The sequence below is a fragment of the Rhineura floridana genome, chromosome 7, assembly GCF_030035675.1.
Source record: "Rhineura floridana isolate rRhiFlo1 chromosome 7, rRhiFlo1.hap2, whole genome shotgun sequence".
NCBI lineage: Eukaryota > Metazoa > Chordata > Lepidosauria > Squamata > Rhineuridae > Rhineura > Rhineura floridana.
Window position 1 is genome coordinate 48,468,180 of NC_084486.1, and position 27,852 is coordinate 48,496,031.

The 27,852-nt window shown below is 40.8% G+C and overlaps 1 protein-coding gene across 1 annotated transcript in view; it reads right to left on the reverse strand.

Moving 5' to 3' along the window:
* PDE6C (phosphodiesterase 6C) overlaps positions 1-27,852 on the reverse strand; it is a 75,674-nt gene that overhangs the window by 13,753 nt on the left and 34,069 nt on the right. The window contains exons 2-13 of the mRNA XM_061634355.1: positions 23,215-23,367; positions 21,656-21,746; positions 21,293-21,432; positions 20,669-20,743; positions 20,518-20,582; positions 20,362-20,432; positions 12,440-12,624; positions 9,952-10,095; positions 9,789-9,857; positions 3,874-4,020; positions 2,324-2,431; positions 2,122-2,231 (exon numbers count right to left, since the gene is read on the reverse strand). Coding sequence (XP_061490339.1) covers positions 2,122-2,231; positions 2,324-2,431; positions 3,874-4,020; positions 9,789-9,857; positions 9,952-10,095; positions 12,440-12,624; positions 20,362-20,432; positions 20,518-20,582; positions 20,669-20,743; positions 21,293-21,432; positions 21,656-21,746; positions 23,215-23,367 — 1,358 coding nt within the window. The remainder of the gene's footprint in view (positions 1-2,121; positions 2,232-2,323; positions 2,432-3,873; positions 4,021-9,788; positions 9,858-9,951; positions 10,096-12,439; positions 12,625-20,361; positions 20,433-20,517; positions 20,583-20,668; positions 20,744-21,292; positions 21,433-21,655; positions 21,747-23,214; positions 23,368-27,852) is intronic.

Below are 27,852 nucleotides of genomic sequence, written 5' to 3' on the forward strand. Positions count from 1 at the left end.
CAGAGGTGCATTTATTTAAGAAAGGCGAGCTTACAAAGTAGGGCAAAAATTGAATTCTATGGTTAGCTTAAACCCAGTGTCCCATTTCATATTCCTTCCCCCCTTCTTCCTCTTCTTTATTCTTCATTTTATTAACCATTAAAAATCAATAGATAGTGGGAGGAGTGGGAGGATAGCATCCTGCAGAGAAGGGGGAATGATCAGTCTTTTTGTATTGTTTTTTGAAAAGCAAAAATGCCTTACTAAACAGTTCATTTAAAAAAAATTAAACCCAGATGCAGAGAAGGGGGTCTTTGCACTTGCCTGTAAACTTTTCTCAAAGAAATCAAAGGAACCCATCCTTTTTTGGTGCATGTGCTAATGAAGTGCCTATCAGTTTGACCAAATGTATTTCCTTTCTCCCATAAAAGTGAATGGCTTCAATTGAATTCTGTATGGAAAAGGTCTGTATCAGATACACCGGTGAGACAGGCCCAAAATTTGTCTCTCCCTCCCCATTTGATTTGATTTGATTTATTGAATTTATATACCATAGCCGAAGCTCTCTGGGCGGTTTACAACAATTAAAAACAAATTTAAACCATTAAAACCCATAACAACAGATAAGCAAGTTAAAAACACATGTTATTCAAATGCTGTTAAAATGCTTGGGAGAAGAGGAAAGTCTTGACCTGGCGCCGAAAAGATAACAGGGTTGGCACCAGGTGCACCTTGTCAGGAAGATCATTCCGTAATTTGAGGGCCACCACTGAGAAGGCCCTCTCCCTTGTTGCCATCCACCAAGCTTCCCTCAGAGTAGGCACCCAGAGGAGGACCTTTGATGTTGAGCGTTTGATGTTGAGCCCATGACACTGGGGTCATCAGTATTAGCAAAATAGGATGGTTTGCCCCATCTCAACAGCATTCCTGATTCTAGTTCTGCAATCTCTCCCCTCCCCCCACCAAAAAATATCAATAGGAGTCATTCACGTCCATGAAAGAAAAGAAGCATCCACTTCTCCCTTTCTCATGATACCACCATCAGTTATCCAATAAAATGAATTAGGACAAACAGAAAAAAAGAAGCACTTGCTTAGTTCACACGGCACATCATTAGTTTACTGAATTCACTGCCAGAAAATATGGGGATGGCCACTAGCTTAGATGATTTGAAAAGGGGATCAAATTAATAGAGAATAAATCTTATCAATTACTACCAGCCATAACGGTATATGGAACCTCTGGGTTCAGAGGCAGCATGTCCATGAATACCTATGGATGGAGAGCAATAACAGGAGAGAACTATTACCTTCATGCCTTGTCTCTTAAATATATTAAGATATACTTCATCACCTCCTTAGTTTAAGTGTAACCATTTTGGGTCTTGCCAGAACCTGCATGAATGTGCATGTGTGGCAGTTTACCCAGAGAATATGCTGAGAAACACTAGCTGTTACCCAGAATATTTCCACCGTAACAGTCATAGATAATCTGGAGGACTTCCCCTAAATTACTTCCTCAGGACCACAAGGTCAAGTACATTAACCATGGGCCATGGAAAAACAGGAAAAGCCTGTATGCGTTGGATAGATTCTCTCCTGTGCCTTCCTGACTGCTCATGAAGTAGCAACAGGCAACTGACTGTATAGGAATAAGAGAGGGATGGAAGTGAATCGAAATATGAGTGTGACTTTTGCAGTAGGCACTTATCTGAACAAATAAATGTGGCACACTGCCCCCGAAAAGATCTCAGAATTATTATAAATGTAACCATTACATACGAACTTCCCGGAGGTATCCTATGGGCCACTGCAGAAAACAGGATCTTGGGCTGGATGGATCTGTGGTCTGATCCATCAAGGTTCTTTTTAATTTATGTTCTAATTAGGCATGTACTGCTTACAATGAAGACTAGTGCCCTACACTAAGCTCACACTGATACGGTAATTTTTCACTGCTATCAAGCAATGGGTGATAATACTAGTCATATTCAAAGTAGACCCATTGAAGTTAATGGGCACAACTAACTTAGGTTCATTAATTTCAGTGGGCCTACTCTGAGTAGGACTTAGTTGAATACAACCCATTGTTTCTTTCATTTAACACAATTATTCTAAATGTACATTAGTAGGTATCACTTACTTCATTTGATACAAATTGTTGGTTCCTCTGTGATCAATGTCATGGCAGAAAGCAGCAGCTACCATAGCAAAAGCTTCTAGGTCGGTATAATATTTCTTTATTTTACCTGTCTATATAAAGATAAGAGGGTTTTTTTAGCTTGTCATATCTGTGTTACAATGAAAAGCAAATTTAGGCATAGATCCAGAGTAACAAATGATACCATCAAAAGGGTAAACATGGTTTGCCCGACGTTGAATCCATGCCGCCAGTTGTGGTAAGTGATATCATGATACCCTTTTCTCACAGTATACATCCATCTTGTAAGCACCTGTGACAAATAAAAGGCATTTAGTTCTCTGTACTGGTAAGTCCTGTAAACAAAGAAGTGGCACTTTCACTACAGTTATAAAATTGGCTGTATTAATAAAGCTGAGAATTCTAATCTTGATTTCATGTCCTGCTTGTCGGCTTCCCATAGTCAAGCCAATTGGTTGGCCCCTGTGGGAAGAGAATGCTAGACTGGATGGGCCGTAGGTCTGATCCAGCAGGACTCTTCTTATGTTCTTAATCTTATGCCTGAAGCCAGAAATATATTTTCACTGATATGAGGATTCCCAGGTATTCTCAAGTATAAGTAACTGCCTGAGGCAGAAAGTCCAAATGGTATCCCTATATGCTCATCAACATGGTGCACAGACCACCTGCAGGCTCATTGAAATTCATGTCAGCTGTACCAGAGCACTGTGGTATGATCGCACTGCTTCTCTTCATTTCCATAGGGCTTGCAGAGAAGAACGTCTGGGTGGAGTGTGTTGTATGGCTCAGATCGTTGACCTCTATTCGTCAATCAGGAATTCACAGATCTTAGATGCAGCAATGGCTCTGTCCTAGTCATGGCTCAGAAGAACATCTGCTTTCCATAAAGAAGATCTCAGGTTCAATCCCTGGCATCTCCAGGTAGGGCTAGGAATGCCCCCCGTCTGAAATCCTGGGGTGCCGCTGTCAGTCAGTATAGACAATAGTGAACTAGAGGATGGACCAATGGTCTGACTTGGTATAAGGCAGCTTCCTGTGCTTCTGTGTTCCTAATATATGTCTATGAAGCTCCGATATGGTAGACTTTGCCCGAAGCAACACTCCTGCGCTTCTCACTCGTACTGTATGATTGAACAATCAGGGGCAGACAGTAATGCCAGTAAGAACAGGATTGTCTGAACCAGTCCTTTCTGATGTTTTACATGTTTGGCTTTTTCAAAGATTACTTTATCCTTTTAGCTTTGCAAACTCACATTTGCTCCAATCTTGAAAAGTTTTGGGAAAGGTTTTGCTTTTATGCGTGAGGTATGTTTCCTATCAATATATGAACAAGGAAGTCTGCTATTCCTATGTGAACTTTCACAGTGGTGCATAGAAGAAAATTGGTAGGATGTGTGCAGACTTGGACATAATAATGAAAAGTGGAACACTGATGGCCAATTGATGTCACAGTTCTCAGGAGCAGCTGAATAAGAGGAAGGATGCCAGTGGGCCTGCCTGTCTATACCACACACTTCAACCTGCCTTTCCTATGTGGTACTGCTGGCTGTTTCCTGGCTTAGTTGACTAGAGGTCCTGGGGCATGAGGGCTGAATATGTACTGTAGTGAATGCAAGAGTGGATCTGCCTCATATTTAGTACTCAATTAGTGGCATACTAGGTATTCAAGTATAACGTTGTGTCCTTTGTTTCATATAGCACAGGCTTAGGAAAACAAGGCAAAATGAATCTTACCTCTGCTGGTACTTTGAACTTTTCTACAACATTTATCTCAAAGAACAGTCGTATCCCACACTTGATTAAATTGTGTTCTGTAACAGGGAAGTCACTGAAGCGAAATTCATAAAGTTCTACATCCTTTGGATCAGGCAACTCCTCTTTCTGTGGGGAAGAAAAAATAATCTCCAGTTTGACAGGTAACAGGGATTAAGCAGAGATAATCTTTCAGTTTTTAACTTCTGTGAGAGAGTTACTTTGCCAACACTTTTGAACTAAAACCACTGTGCACATACACATCTCTCCGGTTTCATGCTAACTTCTAGCAAAGTTAGCTCTGCATAGTAAGCTGTTTAATACTTCCAGACTATTTTTAAAGGGGAAGAAGGTAGGTTTATGCATTTGTAGGATGTTGCTTCCTGGTGTGTATAAGTCTGAAATTTTAAAGAATAGCAGTATACATTCCAGTCAGATAACTTGATGTACCTATATTATTAATCATAGGCTGAATGTATTAGTTTGGATCAGGCTGGCCTAACTTGTGATCCACCAGAGTGAATGCAGCTTACCAACAATGCATTGTGGCTCCCAGGTGTTTGAACATGACCACCCCAAACCTCTGTCTTTTGCTATACCAGGTAAAGCAGCAAAAACAGAAGGTTGATTGAGTTGCTGATGGTCACCATACATTACTGGTGACCTATATTCACCTTGGCATGTATGTATACTCATCCCATTTCCTCCTGTGGTTGAACAGATTTTGCAATTTTTCAAAATGGGTTTGTTTCATAAATTATAAAGCTAGTTGGCCTGAGGCAACAGTAGGGCAAAAGATATATCTATGAGCATGTGTGATGGGAAATTAAACTTTCATACCACATTTAACTTTCTTTAAAACTATTGAAGGTCTCCAGCCTTACATTATAAATTATATTATTTGCAGAGAGGTGCATAGCCTAAAAGATACAGAGGGCATTGCTTTATAAAAGAACAACTACATTAAAATAACCTAAAAACAGCAACTCTTTAAAAGCATCAAGCAAATAAAACAATTCAACAAAAAATTAAAAAGTTTAAGAAGATTAAGTCTTGACTTTGTGTCAGAAAACCATTAGAGTGGGTTTCTGAGGACAGCATTCTAAGCTGAGCCACCACCACCACTGACAATGTCTTCCCCCCAATAGTCTCATACCATATGTCAGATGATGGGGAAACCCAGAAGAGGGCCTCTGATGAGCTTCTCAGCATATGGACAGGGGACAGGCAATCTTTGTGGTAGTTTGGTCTCACTCCATTAAGGATTTTAAAGGTCAACACTTTGAATTGCACCCTAGTTCCATTGCATGTCTAGTTCCACTTAGCAGTCTAGCAGCTGTATTATGAACTAATTGTAAGTTCTCAACCGCCTTCAGAGGTACCCTCATGTAAAATACATTATAGTAGTTCAACTGGGAGGTTACAGCTTGGATCATTTAGACCAGGCTCTTTCTGTTCAGGTATGGCAATATTTGGCAAATTTATCTAAGATGGTAAAAGGGGATTTATGCCTCCAGTAGGGATGGGTGAGAAATTTGACTCAGTTTGCATTTAAAGCAGAATCTATCAAATTTGTATTTTCCTAAATATTATGAAAACAAAAACACAGCCATTCTTTGAAATTCACACTTAGCTGAATTTTGCAATGCAGTTTGACAACCAAATAATGTTTTAAAAATGCACATGTCAGGGGAAAATGTGCATAAAAATGAATATATGAGTGCAAATAACATACAAAAATGCATTATATGATGAGAAATTGCTTGCAAAACTATATACATTAGTTAAAACTGCAAACAAAAATATATTTATTGGGAGAAATTCACACTAAAATGCTGAAGAATTCTCATGGTTTGTTTTTTTTAAAAAAACAACCCTCCAAATTCCTGCAGAAATGTGGAGAACTGAATTTAAGATTGGAAATATGAAAAATGGTGTGAACTGAAATTGACAGATCTTTCCATCCTTAGCATCCAGTGACAAAGTTGGTTCAAGGATCATCCCCGAACTGTAAACCTGCTACCGCAACCCCATCAGAAAAAAGGTGAAACACAGTCACGCAGGCAGACAAACCACCTATCCAAAGCATCTCCATCTTATTTGAATTGAAACTCAGGTTTCTTGGCCCTCATCCAGTCCATTACTGTGCTCAAGCACTGCCTCACCGGAATTAGATGAAAAAGAGATATAGAGCTGAGTGCCATTCTAATGGCACCTCACCCTGAATCTCTAGATGACCTCACTCAGTGGTTTCATGTAGATAACAAAAGGCACAGGAGACAAGACTGAACCTTTTATTTATTTAATTTCATTTATAAACCGCCCATAGCCAATGGCTCCCTGGGCGGTGTACAACATACATTATAATACAATAAGTCAGCAAAAATCAATAAATATAGAATACAGATACATAATAATACAAACAATATTTAAGATAACTAAAGCATTAAGACATTAAAATACATAACAGTATATTAAAATGTATTAAAATGCGTTTAAAATGCCTGGGAGAATAGGAAGGTTTTAGCCTGGCGCCAAAAGGATAACAACGTAGGTGCCAGGCGTACCTCCTCGGGGAGACTGTTCCACAATTCGGGGGCCACCACAGAAAAGGCCCTGGATCTTGTCATTACCCTCCGAGCTTCTCAATGACTCGGTACTCGGAGGAGGGCCTTAGATGTCGAACGAAGTGTACGGGTAGGTTCATAGCGGGAGAGGCGTTACAACAGGTATTGCGGGCCCACACTGTGTAAGGCTTTATAGGTCAATACCAGCATCTTGAATCTGTTCCGGAAACAAATCGGCAACCAGTGCAAACGGGCCAGAACAGGTGTAATATGTGAGGACCGATTGGTCCTCGTTAATAATCTGGCTGCTGCGTTTTGCACTAGCTGCAGCTTCCGAACCGTCTTCAAGGGCAGCCCCACGTAGAGTGCATTACAGTAATCCAATCCTTGTGGGATCCCATAGTATAAATACCAAGGAGTTGACCAGTGGTCCCCCAGCATCATATTTTGGAATCAGCTATCTAGGTAGGAACAGAAGTACTGTAAGATGATACCTCTGTTTCTCAATCCAGACAGCCTATCCAGAAGGATATCATTGACAACGGTATCAAAAGCCATTGACAGCACCAGGAGAATCTCTCTCCCAGCATAGGCCATCTGTCAAGGTGACCAAAGCTGTTTCTGTACCAAATGTAGAATCTACCTATATTCTACAGTGACACTTGTTTGGCACTGGGAATATTGTATGCAAACCTAATGACAAAAAAAATTCAAAATGCCACCTTTATTATTTTTCTTTTGTATATAAGCAAGTTCCATCTCATACTGATTCTGGTCCCAGGTCAAGGGCAGGAGGCAGTCACTCCCAGAGCAATGGCACATGTAAGATGCAGCATCTGCTTTATCCCATTAGCAAGCTGTGATTCCAAGCCTTCTAATAAGATAAAGCTGTTGTATGTGGCAGGGCACAGGAGATCAGACCTTAAATTCAGGTATCCTCTTCTCTCAGGAATCTACTTGCATTCATTGTTAGAGTTTTTCAGTCCAATGTTTCACTCACATAAAAGCTCAGTGGAGAGAAATAGGGGCATCCTGCTTTTTAAATGGAGGAAAGGAGCAATATAAAAGAAACCCAGTATATTAAAATTTAAACTTAAAAGTCAAGCAAAATTGGGCATGGCCAGAGGCACATGCACGCACACACACACACACCTCCCATTAATATTTCCTTTTCCCCATGCCATGATATCATTGTGACGTGCATTTCCTCACCCCCTACTACACATAATTGGTTGGCAATAGTGAGGAAACACACAATGTTATGAAATCCTGACATATACATGTTACTACATATACACAATATATACAGAAGGAGAGAACTCAACATGTGGATTTCATTTTCGATGACAGCCATGTGCAACCTGGTAATATAGCCTTACTTAAGCAGACATAGAGAAGCACACATAGTGATCTGGGTAATCAAAGCTAGAGCAGAAAGTTGATCTCGGTAAGAGAGGACTCAGATGCAAATGGGCAGTCTTCTATTGGGGGTGTAGAGATACAGGGCTGTAACTATTTCTTCAGTAGTTGACATCACTGAGTAGTAGATGTGGAAGTAATTTATCTTGTCCAATCGTGTGCCAAAAAGCAAGATCATCCACATTTTCTCATCCTTTCTAACACCACCCTCTGTTAATCCAGACTAAAGTGTGACACAAGTTGAAAGCAGGTATACCATAGAAAGATCCTTGCAGAACAAATAATTCCAGATGACTCAGTGATGAGTCTAGTAATACAAAATGAAAAAAGAAAAAACCACTCCATAATGTCTAGCTAATCTGCTAAGAATGTGTTATGTGAATACCAGAAACAAACATGCATATATTTTTGAAACTTTCTGAATGAAATTTTATGTCATGTGGTTTCCCTTACGTTAATAAAGATACAGCATGGATTACTGCCTTACTATCATACGCCCTGACCTGTAGAGCCATGCAGATGTGGTAGTTCCAATGAACTCATCGAGCTCCCTTGCAAATGATTTCTTGTGCTTGCAATACTACAGGTAAAACCACAGACACTATTTATTTATTTAAATTTGTATCCCTCACCCTCAGATCACTGGTATGTTGCAGCATCAAATAACATAAACAATAAATACAACAATTAAAATAAGTCAATAAAACATCTAAAACCAGTATCTAACCATCAGGCTCATAATATTTATCATATCTGAAGAGCAATATAATTTAACATCCACTACCAATACACAAAGACTGAGTGAAATATAAATGTATTTAGTTGCTGCCAAAATCCACTCAGTAGAGATGGGAGATAAATTACATTCAGGTCGCATTTAAAGCCGAATCTATCAAATTCACACTTTCCTAAACAATATGAGAATTGAAATACAGCCATCAGCTTCCACATTCGCATTCACCCCAGTTTTGTGATACAGCTCTCTAACCAATGTTTATCAAAACTGACATATTAGGGGAAATTGTGCATAAAATGAATATAATATACAAAAATACATTATATTAGAAGAAAATGTTTGCAAAAATCTTTACATTAGTCAATGCTTCATACAAAAATGTGTTTGTTTGGAGAAATTTGCACTAAAATGCTGAAGAATTTTCATGAGCATTTCCCTTGCAAATTCCTGCAGAAATGTGGAGAATAAATTCAGACTGGAACAATTAGAAACTGTGAGAACTGAAATTGGCAGATCCTTTAATCCCTACCATTCAGGGTAGCAGCTGGCCCATCTCAGCTGAAAGCTCATTACAAAACTGGGGCAGGGGAGGAGTCAACAAAATTCTGTTCCGGGTTTTAGTTAACTTGACCTCATTAGATGATGGTGTAGCTAATAGGAGTTCCCTGGCCAAGCTGACATCATGGGCAGGGTAGCACTGAGAAAGGTGTTCTTTCAGATGGTTCAGCCCAAAGCTGTTTAGAGTGTTATATGTCAGAGTCAACAGTGACAGATAGTGACTGGGCTCAGTGACAGACAGACAGTGTAACCGCTTCAGCAGCACTGTTACATGCTCCCATTTGTCAGTACCCATGCTGCGGCATTTTGCACCACAGCAAGTCTCTAACCCATCTTCAAGGGCTAACCACACAGAGGGTGCTTTATAGTTGTCAAGGTAGGAAGTTCCTAGGGTCTGGATTACTGTGGCCAGCTATCCCTCTTTAGGAAAGGTTGTAATTGGTGAACTAGCAGGAGCTGGCAAAGGCATCCCATGCCACTGTGGCTACCTGAGCCTCCAGTTACAAGGTGGAATCAATGACTATATACATAATCTTCAGGGGAGAGTCCAGCCTCATCCAGAACAAGCTCTGAACCCAATTCTCATATGAAATAGAAGTATACATTTAGCTGCTTACAAAAATGTTGATAAGTTGTTTCTCATCACAGTCTTCCGCCTTATCTACATTCAGTTTTTCTTTGTATTTCTAACCGAAAGAAGCAAATGAATGAAATAATGAGTTCACCTGATCCTATAAAATTATTCAAACTTCATTTCTGTCAAACTGGACTCATGCTCACCAATATGGACTGAATTTCAGCAGATGTTGCCTTTGTCTGGTACATGAGCATTTCCTGAGCAATATCTTTTCTGTTTTCAAGCTTACTCATTTTCTCATAGGTGTCGGTATTTAAAACAGACCATCCAAGGAACTGTGTAAGCATCTGAAACCATGCAAAGAAATATAATTATTTAGCAATGGTGACTGGTGCCCATTGGAACTGGTAGGGTGGAAGGCAGGGAGACCCACAGTAAGTGAAGCCAGAGCCAATGACAGGCAGAGCCAACTCATTCTAGTTTTGTCCCTCTTCTCCCCTGTTCTGAGTTCTACAAGGGCAACGCTGAGACTAAGGAGGAGAAGGCTGGGGGGTAATGCCACCCTCTCGACTGGTTGTCAGTACAAAGACAGGCAAGTAAGGGCTGAGTGAGGGCAAACCGAGGTAGGCGAGGCAGTGCCTCATTCACCCTAATATGCCAGCCTCCACTGCTGTTTAGGTAAGTCAATTTGCTTCATACAGCTTAGTCAAAATATTGGAAAGGCACACATACAATTAATGTTAACAGTTGTCTTTTATACACATATGAAAACTGCTGTTCGATGTACTGTAAGTCCTTGGTTATGGCCCGATATAAGGTGGAAAGGGCTCATCTACACAGTGGTTAAGTGTGTGTCTGGTGCTACTCACATCTTTTAATTTGCATGGTTCACAGGACGTTACTGGTGAACAGAAGCTATCACACAGTCTTCCCCCGGTAAATCTGTACCAACCCAATCCGCTGATAACATGAAAAGTTTAGAACAATACAGCTCTATTCCGCTCCACCTGTCTTTGCAGACGGTTTGCTTCTATGCTTTTTAGTGGGCGGGTGAATCATCACTTTCAGCTACTGCCCTTTCGCTGCCCACTAACTCCCATGAATTCCATTTTGTTTCCAGTGGTTTATCCAGCAACTTCTGACTGCTCTGTCCTCCCCCCTTTACCATTTGCTGCAGCCCTCCATTCTTTCCTCCCTTTCTCCCCAAGTACACTTTCTTCACTCCTTGTAACTACTAATGGGAATTGCGATTGGATTTTATCATTCTTTCTCATATTCTCTCTTTGCGGAGAAAATTTTGAAGTAACAACTCTCCATGCCTGGTTTCCGATTTCCCCCCCTAAAAAATCTAAAGTGGATTTTTTTAAAAAGTCACCTTAAAAATATCAATATCCATACATATATTTTCTCAAAATATGAAAATCCATATTGATATTTTGAGAAAATATCAATATTGATATTTTATTTAAAATATCGATCTTATATTTTGTTTTTCCAGCATGGAAAAATTAACTCAGAAAAAGGAAGGAGCAGTAGAGAAAGGGGGGCAGATGACCCCACTTCTTTTCAACCACCAAACTTCAGGAAGTGGTGGGCCAGGAGAGAGTAGAAATACTGCACAGGTCAAAAACAATTGCACATGCCCAGCAATTGAGCAACTGGACGGAGTAAAAATGTAAAATTAGAAGGCAGGGACACAAGAAAACAGCAACACTTCTTTTTCCAAGAGGAACACCTTCTTGTGTGAATGGAAAACAACAGATTTGAAGCTACCATTGAGCACAAAGTGTGGACCTTGCCCAGGACGACAAACAAAAGCACTAAAAACACTTTAAAACATCATAAAAACAGACTTTAAAATATATTAAAACAAAACATCCTTAAAAAAATTTTTTTTAAAGCTTTAAAAATATCTTTTTAAAAAAATGTTTAAAAACAGATGAAGACTGTGTGGATGGCAAAATGTATTTGCTACAAAGAAATGCTCCCATGTGGATAAGACCAAAGGAAGGATTAAATTAGTGATAATCTTAATTAATTAGGCTGTCAGCTAATTAAAGAATTGACAATCTGCCTTTCAACCTAGGCGGTTACAATCCTATACACACTTCCTGGCAGTAATCCCTTTTAACACAATGAGAGATATTTCTGAGTAGGCATGGATAGCATTGCTCTGTTAATTGCTTACTTGATTAACTTTAAATACATTTGCAGATGACCAAAATATCAATTCACATGCCTCTTCAGATATCGAAGGAAGTGTAGGTTTTTAATATTTTATTTTTTAATTTGTAATTATAGCAGCAACACAGCAGAACCAAAACATAAAGTGCATCCATAACTCACAGGCCCACTAATTAAAACTAGCTTAATTTTATTAAGTAGTTACAGTGTTCGGGCTAGGACCTGGGACTCCAGGGTTCAAATCCCCACTCAGCCATGAAGTTTGCTGGTTGGCCTTGGGCCAGTCACCATCTCTTAGTCTAACCTACCTCACAGGGTTGTTATGAGGATAAAATGAGGAGAGGGAGGAGAACCATGTACACCACCTTGAGCTCCTTGGAGGAAAGGTGGAATATAAATGTAATAAATAAATAAATAATTTTAATCTACCAATTAAACTGATTCAGGATGGTAAGCCTATTCACCATACAAAATTTCTTCCTCCGCTTAAAGCAGCTTTAAGCTTACTTCAGTAATCTGTTCATCATATTCATCAAAGGGTTTGCCATCTTTTCTGTTGTAAAATGTAGCCACACCAACAATTTCTTCCTTCTTGTTGACAATAGGTAAAGATAAGACATTTTTAATAATCCACCCTGTCTCATCGAAAGCTCCTTTCTGCAGAAAAGCAAAAGATAAGACAATGCCACATACTTATTAACACATCACAAAACAGGTCTTGTGTATGTGTGTGAGAGTGAGAGTGAGTGAGAGAGAGAGAGAGAGAGAGAGAGAATTTGGATTAGCCTATTTCATTCCATGCCAGTTTCAATTGTGCTTAACCATAGATCTCTTTTGTCTCTTTTTTACAGTTTTTTTTAAAAAAACATAGAAAATCACATTTAAGATGTTTTTAAATATTTTAATTGTTTTAGAACTTATGTGTTTGCCATCCTGGGCTCCTTTATTATTACATAAATGTAATAATAAATAATTTTTAAATTGTACACATATTATAAGCATTTTCTACACATTTTCCACCTAAAAGCATTTCTATATGCTATTCAATGCATTTTCCCTTAAAATATTTTTTTTCTGGGAACTTTTTTTTCATAAAATATGTGTTTTTGTTTATTTTTTTAACCAAAACTGGACTGCAGAACTAGAAATGAGTAGGGATGGGCAGGAATTCTACCCACTTCAGATTTAAAACTGGATTTTTCAAGGGTTCATATACTCACTCTGAATGCAGAGTGAGCATGCTTCTTGCCAACTGAGCAGCTTTTCCATGATACAGTACTGGATTAGTAGCTGCTGTCCCCAGCACCATCAGACATGCTTCCCTTCCCCTTCCTAGGCCCACTCCTACCCAGAAGCAGTAGCAGTTAACGCTAGTTTACCTCACTGATGGGGGCTTGGGATCCGGCTTGGGTCAGAGGAGCTGCAGCCACTGCTCTTTCCAGTTTCCCTATTATCTCGATAGTATTAACCCTTTAAATGCCTTTTCCATCTTGTCCCTACCTACTTCCTTGACTTGGATGGGATGAAACCTGAAATAAGTGTGGGGAAATGAAGATGGGTCCAAAATGATTCCAGTTTGAAGGAATGTGAGCACAATCCTAGAAGTGAGTAATCTGATTGATAGTTATATTCCAACCCATATATAAATCCAAGACTAGCACATTAGATCAGTTCACTTTAAAAAGCAGATTAAACACATGGTGCTTCCATGAGGGTGGGAGCTCATTCCACAATAGCTATAGACCTCTTCATGTGTTCTGATTCTAGGCAAAGTAAACATGTGAGGTGGGGGTCACAGGGACAAGCATGATAGCTTTGCCCCGTCTTCATTATCCTCATCCTCCATGAGTTAGGCTATGAGACTGACACTGGAGCAGAGCTATCATGCTCATCCCCATGGCTCCCCCTCATGTATTTACTGAAGACAGTGTCAGAACACCTGAAGAGAGCTGGCAGGCCATGGTTGGCATTTCCCTTCACATTGATGATACAAATTGTTGGAACATAGGAACCTAGCTTAGTATTGTTAACACTGAGTGGTAGCAGCTCTCCAATGTTTCATACTGGGGAAATTCCCAGCCCTGCTTGGGAAGTTGAGCCTGCAACTTTCTGCATGCAAAGCAGATGTTCTTCCACTGAGCTATAGCCCTTCTGTTCTGGAGGATCAGTGCTGTCAAAATGCAAATTACTGTTGATTAGTAGTCTAACTATGAATTCCAATAATCTTTAAAACATTCCATCAGGAAGTGTCCTTAGTAGTCTTCCTTTCAGAAAGGTATTAACATACAACTGCAGCACTAGAGGACTGAAGAAGACCTGCCCTGGGAGTGAATATCTGAGCATCTGGATGCTTGCTGCTCGCTTCTTTGGGTTGCTGTCCCTCGAGACAGCTGAAGTCCCTAGTCAATGCTGCAAGGACTGGGACCCCCTGCCTGACCCTGGCTCCAGAGAGAGGCTGCAGTCAGTCTTGCAGCCTCTTGCATCAGCTGCTGGCTGGGGCAGGAGGCATAAAAGCCCAGCTGCCCTTGGGCGTCGGGCCTGCCACCAGCGGGGTCACCACTGAAGGGGTAACACCAAAGGAGGTTGCCCCTTGGGGAGCCCCTTAGGGAGTCCTGAGGGTGAGGGCGCTACCCCCTTCTATTACCTTTTCTTCTTTCTTTTTCCTTTAAATTTGTTTTCTTTTAAATCAGTCTAGAGGAGATTGGTGGTGGGGTGCATGTGTAGTTCCTGCACAGGGTGGGAGCCTGTGTAGTGAAGTGAATGATAGGAGAAAGTCGCCAGATGCCTTCAGAGTGAGAGTCTGTAACTGGCAGAAGGCTGGCCCTCCCCGGGTTTGAGACAGGAGGGGGAGTAGATGGGCCCTGTGTGAAAAAGTTTGAATGGGTATGACTGTTCTCAATTCTCACAGAGGCCTACTGGGATAATTGGCTCTGGCAGGTGTTGTTGGTGGGCTCGTGTTGGATCCATATCAGCTGTTTAGGAGGAGTCTTAGTACAGAGGAACATGGGTGATGCCACCCCAATTTCAGTGATTACGGGTAGAGGGAAATATAGCCATGGGGATGTGGTGAATTACCATAGAAGACGAGGGCAAAGCTATCTATGCCTTGTTCCTTGCTGCCACTCCTCTCATGGATGGGTTCCTCATTGCTCATCTGCTGTGCCCACTGGCCTGTGTGTGCTGTTGTTTAACGCCAGATCAGTACACAATAAGACCACTTTCATCCATTATTTGATTATGGATGAAGATGCCGATTTGGTGTGCGTTACCAAGACCTGGGTGGGTGAGCATGGAGGAGTTGATCTGACCCAACTTTGCCCACCTGGATACTTGGTGCAACACCAGCACAGGCTGCAGGGATGGGGAGGGAGGAGCTGCTGTGGTCTACAGACCTTCCATCTCTGTCACCAGGAAACCACTCTGTCTTGGATCTGGCTGTGAGGGCCTGAACCTGGTGTTGGGCTGAGGAGACAGTAAAGTAAGGTTGCTGCTGGTGTATCATATACCCTGCTGCCCGGCAGCTTCTCTGACTGAGCTGGCGGAGGCCATCTCAGCTGTGGTGTTGGAGGAGCCCAGAACGATAGTGCTGGGTGATTTCAATGTCCATGCTGAGGCTGCCTCTAGTGTTCCGGCTCAGGACTTCATGGCCTCCATGATGACCATGGGGCTGTCTCAAGTTGTTACTGGCCCAACACAAAGGGCAGGGCACACCCTCAACTTTGTTTTTGCTCCAGATGGAGGAAAGGGTGGTCTGGAGATTGGGGGGGTGGATGTTACCCCATTGTCATGGTCAGATCACTTCCTGGTGATGTTTAGACTTATGGCTCCGATCCTTCCCTGCAGGGGTGGTGGACAGATTAAGATGGTCTGCCTCCGGAGCCTAATGGAATCCACTGGATTCTTGAATGCCCTGGGGGAGTTCCCAGTACATAGAGCAGGTGACCCTGTTGAAGCTGTTGTCACTCTGTGGAACAGCGAGGCATGTCGGGCTCTTGACACGGTTGCCCCCGAGTGCCCTCTCCGGCATTGTGGAGCCTGGCTTGCTCCTTGGTACACCAGTGAGCTAACGGCAATGAAACAGGCTGGACAACGGCTAGAGCGCAAGTGGCAAAAGTCATGCTGTGAGGCTGATCGGGAACAAGTAAAACATCATAACCGTGCCTACTGTGTGGCGGCGAGGGCGGCGAAGAAGGCCCACTTCTCTGCCTCCATCACATCCTCAAGTAGCCATCCGGTGGAGCTTTCCCGTATTGTCAGGGGTCTGTTGACATCAACTCCAGGAAATGGAGTTTTAGACCCTTTGGAGGCTCACTGTGAATTGTTTGCAAGGCACTTTGAGGGTAAAGTTGCTCGCCTCCGTAGCAGTCTTGATGCCCCCTCCACATCTACTGTAGTCCCCAATGAGGTGTCCAGTGCAACATCTGCTGCAACTTCTTGGAAACAGTTTCAGTGGATGCGGCCTGATGACATAGACAAGGTGCTTGCAATGATGCGGCCAGCACTGTGTCCTTTTGACCCTTGCCCTTCTTGGCTTATTAAAGCTTGCTGAGGAGAATTGACCGAGTGGATCCAGGGTGTGGTCAATGTGGGAGGAAGTGGTTCTAGCTGCTTTGAAAGAGGCAGTGATCCGACCACTCCTGAAAAAGCCCACCCTGGACCCATTGGTTTGCGACAAATACCGACCGGTCGCAAATACCCCCTTTTTAGGGAAGGTGATTGAGAGGGTTGTGGTGCAGCAATTGCAAGTACTCTTGGATGAAACAGATTAATTTGACCCATCCCAGTCTGGGTTCAGCCCTGGTTATGGGACTGAATCGGCCTTGGTCGCCCTGATGGATGACCTTTATCGGGAGAAGGACAGGGGGAGTGCAGCCCTGTTATTCTTACTTGATCTCTCAGCGGCTTTTGATACCATTGACCGTGGTATCCTTCTGGGCTGACTTGGTGAGATGGGCATTGGAGACACTGTTTTACAGTGGTTCTGATCCTATCTCCAAGGTCACTCTCAGGGAATAACACTGGGTGACTGTCTTTCGGCCCCCTGGCAGTTGTGATGTGGGGTGCCTCAGGGTACCATCTTGTCCCCCATACTGTTTAACATCTATATGCAGCCCTTGGGAGCAATCATCAGGAGCTTTGGGGCGAGGTGTCAGCAGTATGCTGATGATACCCAGCTCTATTTCTCCGTAACCTCTGAATCAGGAGAGGCCGTGCAAGCCCTGGACCAGTGCCTGGACTGTGGTGGGCTGGATGAGGGCCAATAAACTGACTCTGAATCCTAGCAAAATGGAGGCACTGTGGGTTGGTGGTTCCCGAGTTCGGATAATTGGTCAGTTGCCTGCTTTGGATGGGGTTGTACTCCCTCTGAAAGAGCAGGTCCGTAGGCTCCTCGATCCATCTTTGTCGCTAGAGGCCCAGGTGACCTCCGTGGTTAGGAGTGCCTTTTTCCAGATTCGTCTGGTAAGACAGCTGCAGCCATTTCTGGACCGGGATAGCCTGACAACTGTTGTCCATGCACTGGTTACCTCTAGGCTGGATTACTGTAATGTGCTCTATGTGGGGCTGCCCTTGAGGTTGGTCCGGAAGCTGCAGCTGGTGCAAAATGCAATGGCGAGACTGCTCATTGGGGCAGGGTATTGCCAACATGTCACCCCGCTGCTGAAAGAATTGCACTGGCTGCCCATTTGTTACTGGACCAAGTTCAAGGTTCTAGTTTTGGTGTACAAAGCCCTATACAGCTCGGGACCAGGATACCTGAAAGACCGTCTTACCCCTTATATATCCAGTCGATCACTGCGCTCTGCAGGTGAGGGCCTCCTGCAGATACCATCTTATCAGGAGGTTCGTTCTGCACAATATAGGAAATGGACCTTTAGTGTGGCAGCACCTACCCTGTGGAATTCCCTCCCCTTGAATACTAGGCAGGCGCCATCTCTGCTATCTTTTTGGCGCCTTTTGAAGACTTTCCTCTTTCAACAAGCCTTTTAAGTTGAGACCTATCCCAGTCTGCATCTGTGTTAGAATTGTTTGTTAATATGTGTTTTTTAAATATGTTTTTAACTTTTTTAAAAGATGTTTTTAAAGCTTTTTTAAAAAATGTTTTTAACGTTGTTTTGTTTTGTTGTATTTTAAGGTCTGTTTTTATGATGTTTTCAAGTGTTTTTAACATTTCTGTTTGCCGCCCTGGGCTCCTGCTGGGAGGAAGGGCAGGATATAAAACAAATAATAATAATAAATAAATAAATAAACATAGTGTTATAGTTATTTAACAACCTGTAGAACACTGTATTGTGTCATATAGAACTTCTGAGTAATTAAAAAAAACTTGAGCCTTTAAAAGTGCAACCAAGATATCAGGTGCACATAGTCAATTCAAAGGTCTGTGGGAAACTTATTAGTTAACAAAACTGAGAGGACTGTTCCATTGATACCAGCATTTATCCGGAAGGAATGATACCAGCATTTACCAGTATATATTGTTAGGAGACAGCACATTTTGGAACTTTGCTCTCTCAGTGCTGGCATAAAAAAAAGTGTGGGTATTTGCTGGGCTTTCTAAGGGTAACATTGTTTTGTGTGTATGCCCTGCTTCCTTCACGTTAAAGGGCTCTAGGCCTCCTGAGAATGTCTTGCCTTACAACCCTCAGATTTCAAGGCTTGTGTCCCCTCCACCACCTCCCTTACCCTCCATAGCTTTGATGTTTGAAGATTCCCCTATCTGCTTCAAGCCAGCTCACTTCTGGTAGTGGAGCTGGGCTGGAGGAGATTAAAGCTGCAGAACATGCAGAGGTAAGATGGGGAGGAGTGGATTTAATTCCTATCCCTCACATGCTCAGTTTAAGTATAAAAGTAGACCCCACTCCCGCATTATACCCAAATCGACATCTGGATTCGACTTCAGCAGACCTGAGCTTTCTTGGACAAGCAGGGGCAGGGGCGGACTGGCAGGCAACAGCCCAAAATACCCAGGACTTGAGCTCCCTCTCAGCACCCGCAAAGATGCATCTGTTAATAATAATAATAATAACTGAATATACAACAAAAGAATCAGAACCAGAAAAGAAAATTTAAAAATATGTAGGTTCTTACATTTCAGAACTATCAGAACCAGATTTCAGAAACCCCAACCCAAGTTATATAATTGAAAAGAGTAATACAAAATTTAAAGATAAACATGGCACCATAAAATGGACTAACTCTAAAGTATTATAAAACATTGAAAGATATTATAGCACCCAATGAATGCTTACTGAATGGTTCGTTACCAGTAATCTGGAGGGAGGCAAACGTAATTTCAAAGTCAGATTAAGACTTAATTTACCTTACAGTTCCATTTTCTCATTAAAAAATATGGGTTGTATTAAACTAAATCTTACTCAGAGTAGATCCATTGAAATTAATTAACCTAAGTAAGTAATGTCTGTTAACTTAAATGAATCTATTCTGAGTAGGAGTACCACTGAATATCATCCTATAAAACCATTAGAACAATAACATCAACACTTAATAAGTAGGCAGTCAAGCTGGATCAAATGAACATATGGGTGTATTAGTAAAATTGTTAATAGAAGGAATAATGTTCAATCTAAGAATTTGGAATTAATTATGACATTTCTTCATGCTGAGAAAGCTTTTGACAATCTTGAATGGCCATTCTTGAAAGCATTCAATCTGCTGGCCATTTTATAAGACAGACAAAAGCATTTTATAATGCATCTATATTTCAATTAATAGAGTTTGTGTAATGTTTAAAAAAACCAGGCATCCTATCAAGAATTGGGAATTGTGATTATTTGGCTATGCCATCCTGCTTAAATTAATTAAAGAAGAGATACAGAGAGTGAATGTATTGGAGAGTTGCCTATTTTTGTATAGTAGATACTATAATAATACAAATTTCGTAGGGTGTCTCCAGACTGTCAGTATTTTGCCAGAGAGATTCAAGTGCATACCAGGGAATTAAGGTTTGCACAATTAACATAGATTAAAATATTCTGTTACCCTAGCAAAATAAATCCACTTTAAAAAAAGAACTGACTTCTTTCGGTTAGGAAAGTGACAGAGAAATGCATTGAAAAATGTGTAATGAACAATGGGAAGATGTATAAACACCCCACAAGCAAATCAGGATGATTGCAGGATAAGTGTTCATTGTTGTATAACCTTCCCACAAACAAATCAGAAAGAATATTCAATAAAGACTGGATATAATTGAACTTTCATGTAAGCTTTCTCCAAGCAAATCAGGACAAATGCTCAATAAATATGTCATTTAGAGGAGCGCTTCCATAAATATTTAGATTATTGTGAAATACACTGATGATTTGTGCATCAATCCTTTTAATAGAATGATTTAAACATAAAAACACATGTGGATTCACATAAATACATGAACACATACAGAGCTATATGAAGATAAAATTTTAAACTTACAAATCCATTTTCAGCAACGTAAGTTGGCAATCCGCTAGCAAGACACCAGTGGTTTGCAGGAGGTGTCCTTTGAAGAAGAGAATTTGATAAAATGAGTACTTCCAAACACGCACAATTAACTACACTCTAACAAACTGGCAATAAGCACTCACGGAATGACTTTGATTTCTTCTTTTCTGTGTAAAATGTAATCGATAATCTTATAAAAGTTGACTTCCTAAAAGCAAAGGGAAAAAATAATTTAATAATCTATAACAGCATTCAGAAAATTGTGATTTGGACAGATAAAAGAATTATACTCACTCGGCCATCGGGTGTTTTTGGTCCTTTGTAAGGCTCTGCTTCTCCCAATTTAATTGGCCATTCATCATAGAATTCCTGGAAATAATAAAAGATGAATTAAGAAAATGTTTCAACAAAAATAGCTCCTGAAAAATGGCTCCAAGGTTTGTGCCTCTGATCCTCTGAAGCTGCTTCAATCCAAATGAAGTAAATTATGTAGATTTAAGTAGCCTCGCCATTCACAAGATTATGTAGCCTTGCCTACAGCAGCAGCACCAAAAGTTTGGGGAGGGGGCCCACAAAGGCATTTCAGGGAATGGCAATTTGTTCCACATTTTTGAAAGAGAAATAATGCTCCTACCTGAAACATATTTTAGCTGAAGTAGTAAGTCTTATTGATTATTTGGCAGAGTTAATCTGAAGTAAGCATGCTTAGAACTGCAGCTATATTTTTACTATGATTCAGTTATAATTTGTATGTGAAAGGTGCCTTTCCTTCAAGTAAAGACAGGGGTATAGCAATGGGGGTGGGGGCAAGCTACCTCTTGGGAGAGTGATGCTAGCCTGCCCTCTGGCACCACTTCATTAGCCTTTGGTAAATGTTTGAGCTACTTTATTTTCTAAAGCAAATAAAAGTGTAGTGACCTTCTCTTTGGCCATGTCCAGAAGACCAACAGAATATCTTTCACAGTTTAAGTACACTCGTATAGTGTACAATGCTTTGTGAAACTGTTGCTCAATATCCGTAAGTTCTTCAAATACTTTGTTGGCAGACCACAAAAGCATCTATTTAAGAGAAAGAGAAAGTGAGGACAATATTTAAAAGTTTGACTGATCCAGGAAGACGCAGAATAACATAACTGGCAAAACATGGAAACCGTATACTGTATATGAGAAAGTGTGTCATAATCAAGATATATTTTGCATTGTCTCGGGACTCTATGTAACCATAAATAGCAGCAATAAAAAAGTACTTCACATTTAAGCAAGTTTATAAGTAACACTTTTCCTGACTTTTTCTAGATTCAGTATTATACCAGTATGAAGTGTGGTGCTGTTTTACAGCAAGTGAAAGAAAATTAATGTATTTGTTAAATACCTGCAACAGAAAAAAAAACAAGACAAATTATCATGGACATGATCAAGACGAAGTCAAGCACTTCAAGTTCGATTAAGTCAGTGGGCCTCAAGAGTACTTTGGGGGGATTGGGACCCAGAAATTTTGTAGAGTTACATCACACTGTTCTTTGGAAAGGTAAGAGCAGCTTACATGAGACTTCCAATAGTCTTCCATCCAGACCTATACCCATCAAGGCTGCAATCCTATACCCTCTTACATGGTCGTAAGCCCCACTGAACTCAATGGGACTTACTTCTGAGTAGACATGTACATTTCAACAATGTTACAGCTTCCAGTGAGTTAGCTATGTTAGTCTGTTGAAGCAAAAACTACAGTCTTGTGACACTATAAAGACTATCAAATGTATTATGGCATAAGCTTTGGTGGACTAGAGTCCACTTCATTAGATGCATGATTATTTATCCTGAGTTGGCAGTTATATATTCTCATGGTTGTGGGGACTGGGGAAGGTACTTGTAACCAGTGAGATCAGAGAGAAATGAATTGCAAAAAGTACAGAAAGGTATAATTACATTAAAGCTTAAAAGTATGTAAAGTCATTACAGTGACTACTCACAAAGCAGTGTTGATGGTAACACAAACATCCCAGCATTGCTAAGTTAATTAACATCTGTAGTGGGTAAAACCCCATTATTCCAATTCGGGGCACAAGTGATATAACCAGAGCTTGGAAGTAATTAGTTACAAAAAACGAATTACTTGTAATTCATTACTTTTTTGATGTTAGCTGAGGGTGTGTGTGTGTTGCTTGACGTGCAAAGATCTGAGCGGTGGCCTCTGCTTTGCCTCCTGCCTCCCTTACCAGCGAAGACACCACCACTGCTATTTTATGGATAAAAATAATTATTCTACTACCCCCTGTGTGTGTGTGTGCGTTTAATTTTAATGTAGTTTTCGCCGACTTAGGTGTGCAGCAGCCAAGGCCACCACCTTTAGGCAGTCTAGTTTTTTTTGAAAATAACTGAAGTTTAATTGTAGTGATTACTTTTGAGTAACGGTAAAATAATCACTTCCTTTCAGAACAATTGTAACTGTAATTTATTCCTTTTTGTGGCCATGTAACAGCAATTGTAATTTATTCCTTTTTAAAAGTAATCTTCCAAGCTCTGGATATAACTGAATTGCTTGATAAATGGTAATTCAGCTGTTTTATGCTGGAGTTGTCTAGAAATTCCTTTGTTGGTTGAAGAATTGCTACTTTTAAAGCCAACAGCAGAATATCTTGGGAGGCTGAAATGTTTTCCCACCGATTTCTGGACACTGCCCTTTCTGATGTCAGATTAATGTTCATTTATTCTTTTGCCTAGAGAACACCCTAGAATGCTAATTTTCAGGTGATCTCAGGTCACTCAATGAACCCCATGTATTACTTCTTCTTGTTGAGAGAACCACAGTGCTCTTCTTTAAAATCAATGGCACTACTTACATCTTCATCTTCTTTAGAGAATTCAGGGTCATTTTGCTTGTTAAGTGCCATGAACACAGCAAGAACTTCTTTGCCTTGCATGACTGGAGTTGCAAGCATGTTGACAGTTGTATAGCCAGTTTGTTTATCCACAAAGTCAGAGAAATGATTATTCTGAAACAAATGGGAACAGTTCATTAGCCTTTCAAATATTATTAGAAGTAATTTGGCACATTCCGTTTTCAAAGTGCTGCACAATCTTTGTTGCATTTGGTTTCACATTTATTCTTCAGAACTGAGACCTCAGCCAGAGAGAATGTTTTGCTTAAATGGAGACTATGACAATCTCTTACACATGTTGGCTGTGAGCTCACAACCACTAGAAGAAAATTCTATTTATTTATCCATTTAGTAGTTGCCGCATAACTGTCATTCTCTGGGTGACATATAGAAAATATTTAAAACAATTTAAAATAATAAATACCACAAAAATATAATCCAGTAAAGTTTAATAAAGCAGCACAAAAACAATCATCAAACAGAGAAAAGCTAAAGGGTAAGACAGTCACATATAAAACACAACATGCCGAGTTTATATTTTCAGATTTTAAAGGCATATGAGAATAAAAATATATCTGCTTGGTGCGAAAAGGACATTAAGAGGGCAGACTGCTGACACCACCCTCTTGCTTGTAGCCACCCAACAGCTTACAGGGAGAAAACCACAGGGAAATCTTGCATATACGCAGAGCAATATATTTAGGAATTACCCAATTCCTAAGACCGTTTTGTGTACTGAACATATGGAGGGGAAGACTGGGGTTTCTCTTGCTGGCCCACCTCTGATTCACTATGCATGGAAAGTGCTCTTTACACAGAGGTCTATGCACATGCACCAAAACATACGTAGGCTCCCCTTGTGTCATTTCGACTATGCAAAAATGGAGGATGCAGATCATATGTAGTAGGTTCCTTCGCAAATGGCTCCTTCAGTACGCAGAGGATGAGGAAAACTCCCCACAGGTTCATTTGTACACCAACTGAATCTGCATAGAGCTACTCTTTCTTCCAAAAAAGGGAGTGACAGGAAGGCTGAACTTGGGTATGTGTGTTTACCAACATATGCACAGCTTGCCCAAACCACTTGTGGTTCTGTAACATTTCAATACATACTTGCTCAAAGCACTCTATGCAAAATGCTGTTAAAACAATAGAATGCAGAAGGAAGCAATTACTGAAAGACAGAACAAAGAAGAGGTCACTTTGACTGATATTATCATGACTACTGCCTGTGTGAGTTGATGGATGCCATTTGCCGACAGCAGGCTGACTGCAAAGGCCTGAAGGAAGGTTCGGTCATTTTATGAACAGGCAGAAATAATTTTTTCACAGGGATGGGGCAGTGTAACAGGTACATAGGAACGCAGGAAGCTGCCTTATACCAAGTCAGACCAGTGGTCCATCTAGTTCAGCATTGTCTACACTGAATGGCAGTGGCTCTCCAAGGTTTCAGACAGGCTTTTCTACCTGGAGATTGAACCTGGGACCTTCTGCTTGCAAGACAGGTGCGCTACCACTGAGCTACAGCCCTTTCCTGCTGTGGTGCAGCTCATTTCCTGAAAAAAATGAGATGCTGTCTTCCTAGGAATAGTCCCAGTTAACTGATATTGTCTAAGGACATGACAATAAACGCAAGTTTCTTTCAAGAACTTTCTATCTGCAAATCTATTCAAAAAAGGTTACAAGGCGATTTGTTATTTTTTTCTTCTGAATATGACTGTATTTGCATTGTCCTTGGAAGACACCATGAGCCTCAATGAATGCCCCTAGAACACCACTCCCTCCTCTGCCCCACTTTTGCCTGACCAGCAGGGGCAATGTCAGGAAGATTCCAGCAGCTGCATTGACAGCTTGAAGTGGGAGAAAAAAAGAAAGTGGGATCCTTTCATGTTAGGCCAGACTCAGTTATCTCGGCTGGAAAAAAAAAGTGGAATTGTTTTAAGTGTGCCTGAAAAGAAGGGAGCTGCATCTCATGCCACCTCTTCAGGTATTGGTCATATATCTTTGTATGACTATCTTAATAAATTAATGTCAGTAGTGTAGCAGTATGTAACTCTATTAATGTGAGTTAATCACCACTCTCTTTTGCCCCTCCTTGCTTGTTAAAAGGAAATATGTACACCTAAAATGTATTGTAGTTAGGGTGGCCACATGCAAATGAGAACAGGGCTCCTGCTCCTTTAATAGTTGTGCAGAAAAGTGCATCTCAAGCTACACCTGCTGAAATTGCCTAGCAGCAGGGTTGTTGATTTTTCAAAGTGGCTGAAAATTTTTGGAAGTTTATGGGGTAATACCATTGCCCCCTCTTGGATGCACAACTCAACGTGGTGAGGGGATTTGAGAGTATCGAAGAAGCTGAGAGCAATGCATCAGGAGTCTAGACCAAGAGGCTAGACTCTTAGCAGGGTCACCCAAGGTGGAATGGTCAAAACTGAAACACCAAACTGAGATGCATCCAGACTCAGAAGAAGGCAATGGTAAACCACCTCTGAATACCTTTTACCATGAAAACCCTATGAATAGACTATCCGAAATGCAACACAAGATAGTGCTGGAAGATGAGACCCCCAGATCAGATGGCACTCATCAAGCTACTGGGGAAGAACAAAGGACAAGGACAAGTAGGGCTGTGACTAATGATGCAACTGGGTCAAAGCTGAAAGAAAGCCCGGAGGCTGACGCGCACAGATGCGAAAGGAGAGTCTGGAGTTGTACAATGCACACAATAGGAACATGTCTGAGGTTGTCTGAATGTAGCCTAACAATATTGTAAAAGAACTATAGAAATTATTGTCCTTTATTGGCCATTTCAGTTAAAAAGAGAACACAGGAACAGAACATTTAAACAACAGTTCTTGAAAAATATTGCCTTTTCAGTCTAAGTAGAATGAATGAAGTTTTCACCCACAACTGTTCTAGGCTTGACCATTCTAGACGTTTACTCCCTGAACTTCTATTCATTAATAGGCAAAAAACCTTGTGGTTTAAGAACATACCTATAGCTCACAGATATTTCTATCAAACTTTAAAAAGCAAGGAAATTGGGCATCTATAGTGAATGCACCAGGGGAGAAGGAGACGTGACCTCCTCTTCGAGATATTGTACCGCCCTACAAATTTGTCAAAATGCAAACACAATTTGGGTTGGTCTTTCACAGTCCAATCCACTTGCTGTGTAGCTTGGAAGAATTTGGTAACATGTGCCTCTGAGCATATGGTGAATGGTGGCAATACCTGCCATCTCCAAAGATGGAGAATTACATTTTTATATGTTTGTTGGTGTTCTTCTTACTTTGCTTCATTCCTGTGTTACTGTTGTTTCTACAGAGAATCTAATCTATCAAATTTTATTTCTCTCATTATTCATCCTAGAAACCTGTGCCAAATTTATTTTTATTATTTTCAAACCCTTTTTATTGGTCAGTGTCATATGATGGTGAAGACAGCCTTTTGTGTTTCAAACTGGAGGTTATATTCTATTTCTATTTTGGGTGCATTAACAGTTGAATCTGAAACTGCAGTTTGATGTAAATTCAGACTGATTACACTATGTTGCTACTTCAGGAATGCTCTAGCTGTTGGAAAAAACAAACTTAGCCTGCCCAAGATGCATGTTTTCAGCCTGCTATGTTTAAACCACTTCATTTAAGGCAGGCAAGGTGGGCATGGTCAATTAAAAACATAGAGCACGCCTAGAATTTTCCTAGAATATATTTCACCTCCCACTGTTTTATCTTGTGCAAACTGAGACACTCCTGATGTCCACTGGAGACTATTCTTTAGAATAGTCAGTGCCATTACTCCACAATTATTTTTGGAGTTTTTCTAGTGTAAATTTTGCAAAGTGTTGCTGTACTTCACATATTCACAGAAACAGAAGCAAAAGAACATGATTTTCTACAGGAAACTTCACTAAAATTGCAAAGTAAATCAGACATATTTAAAGTGGCTATCTGAACTATGTCAACTGTCTTAATAATGTTGCTTCCTCTCTGCTAAAACAAGATCAGCACAGCACATGTCTTCTTTCTATTATTTGGGCTGATTGCAGGTGTTGCCGCCACTCACCATGTGCTCAGAGGCACATGTTACCAAATTCTTCCAAGCTACACAGGAAGTAGATTGGACAGTGAAAGACCAACCCAAATTGTGTTTGCATTTTGACAAATTTGTAGGGCAGTCCAATATCTCAGAGAAGAGGTCAGGTCTCCTGCTGCCCTGGTGCATTCAATATAGCTGCCCAGGTTTCCTGCTTTTTAAAGTTTGATAGAAATATCTGTTGGCTATAGGTAAATTCTTAAACTGCAAGGTTTTTTGCCTATTAATGAATTTCTGTGCTTTTTAATCCAGGAGGTAAGAAATGGGATCCTGTGCAAATTTGCTGAGAATGGATTGATCATTTGCATGCATATTGAGTTCAGTGGGATTTACTCCCCTGCAATCATGCTTAGGATAGGTGAAACTGACCACAGGGGATGGGAAGGGGAGGAGGAGGAGGGAGGGGAGGGAGGGTGGAGGGGGATGGGAGCAGGCAGGAGGGGGAGGGGAGGAGAAGGACAGGTTTGATCATTTGCATGTTTATTAAGTTCAGTGGGATTT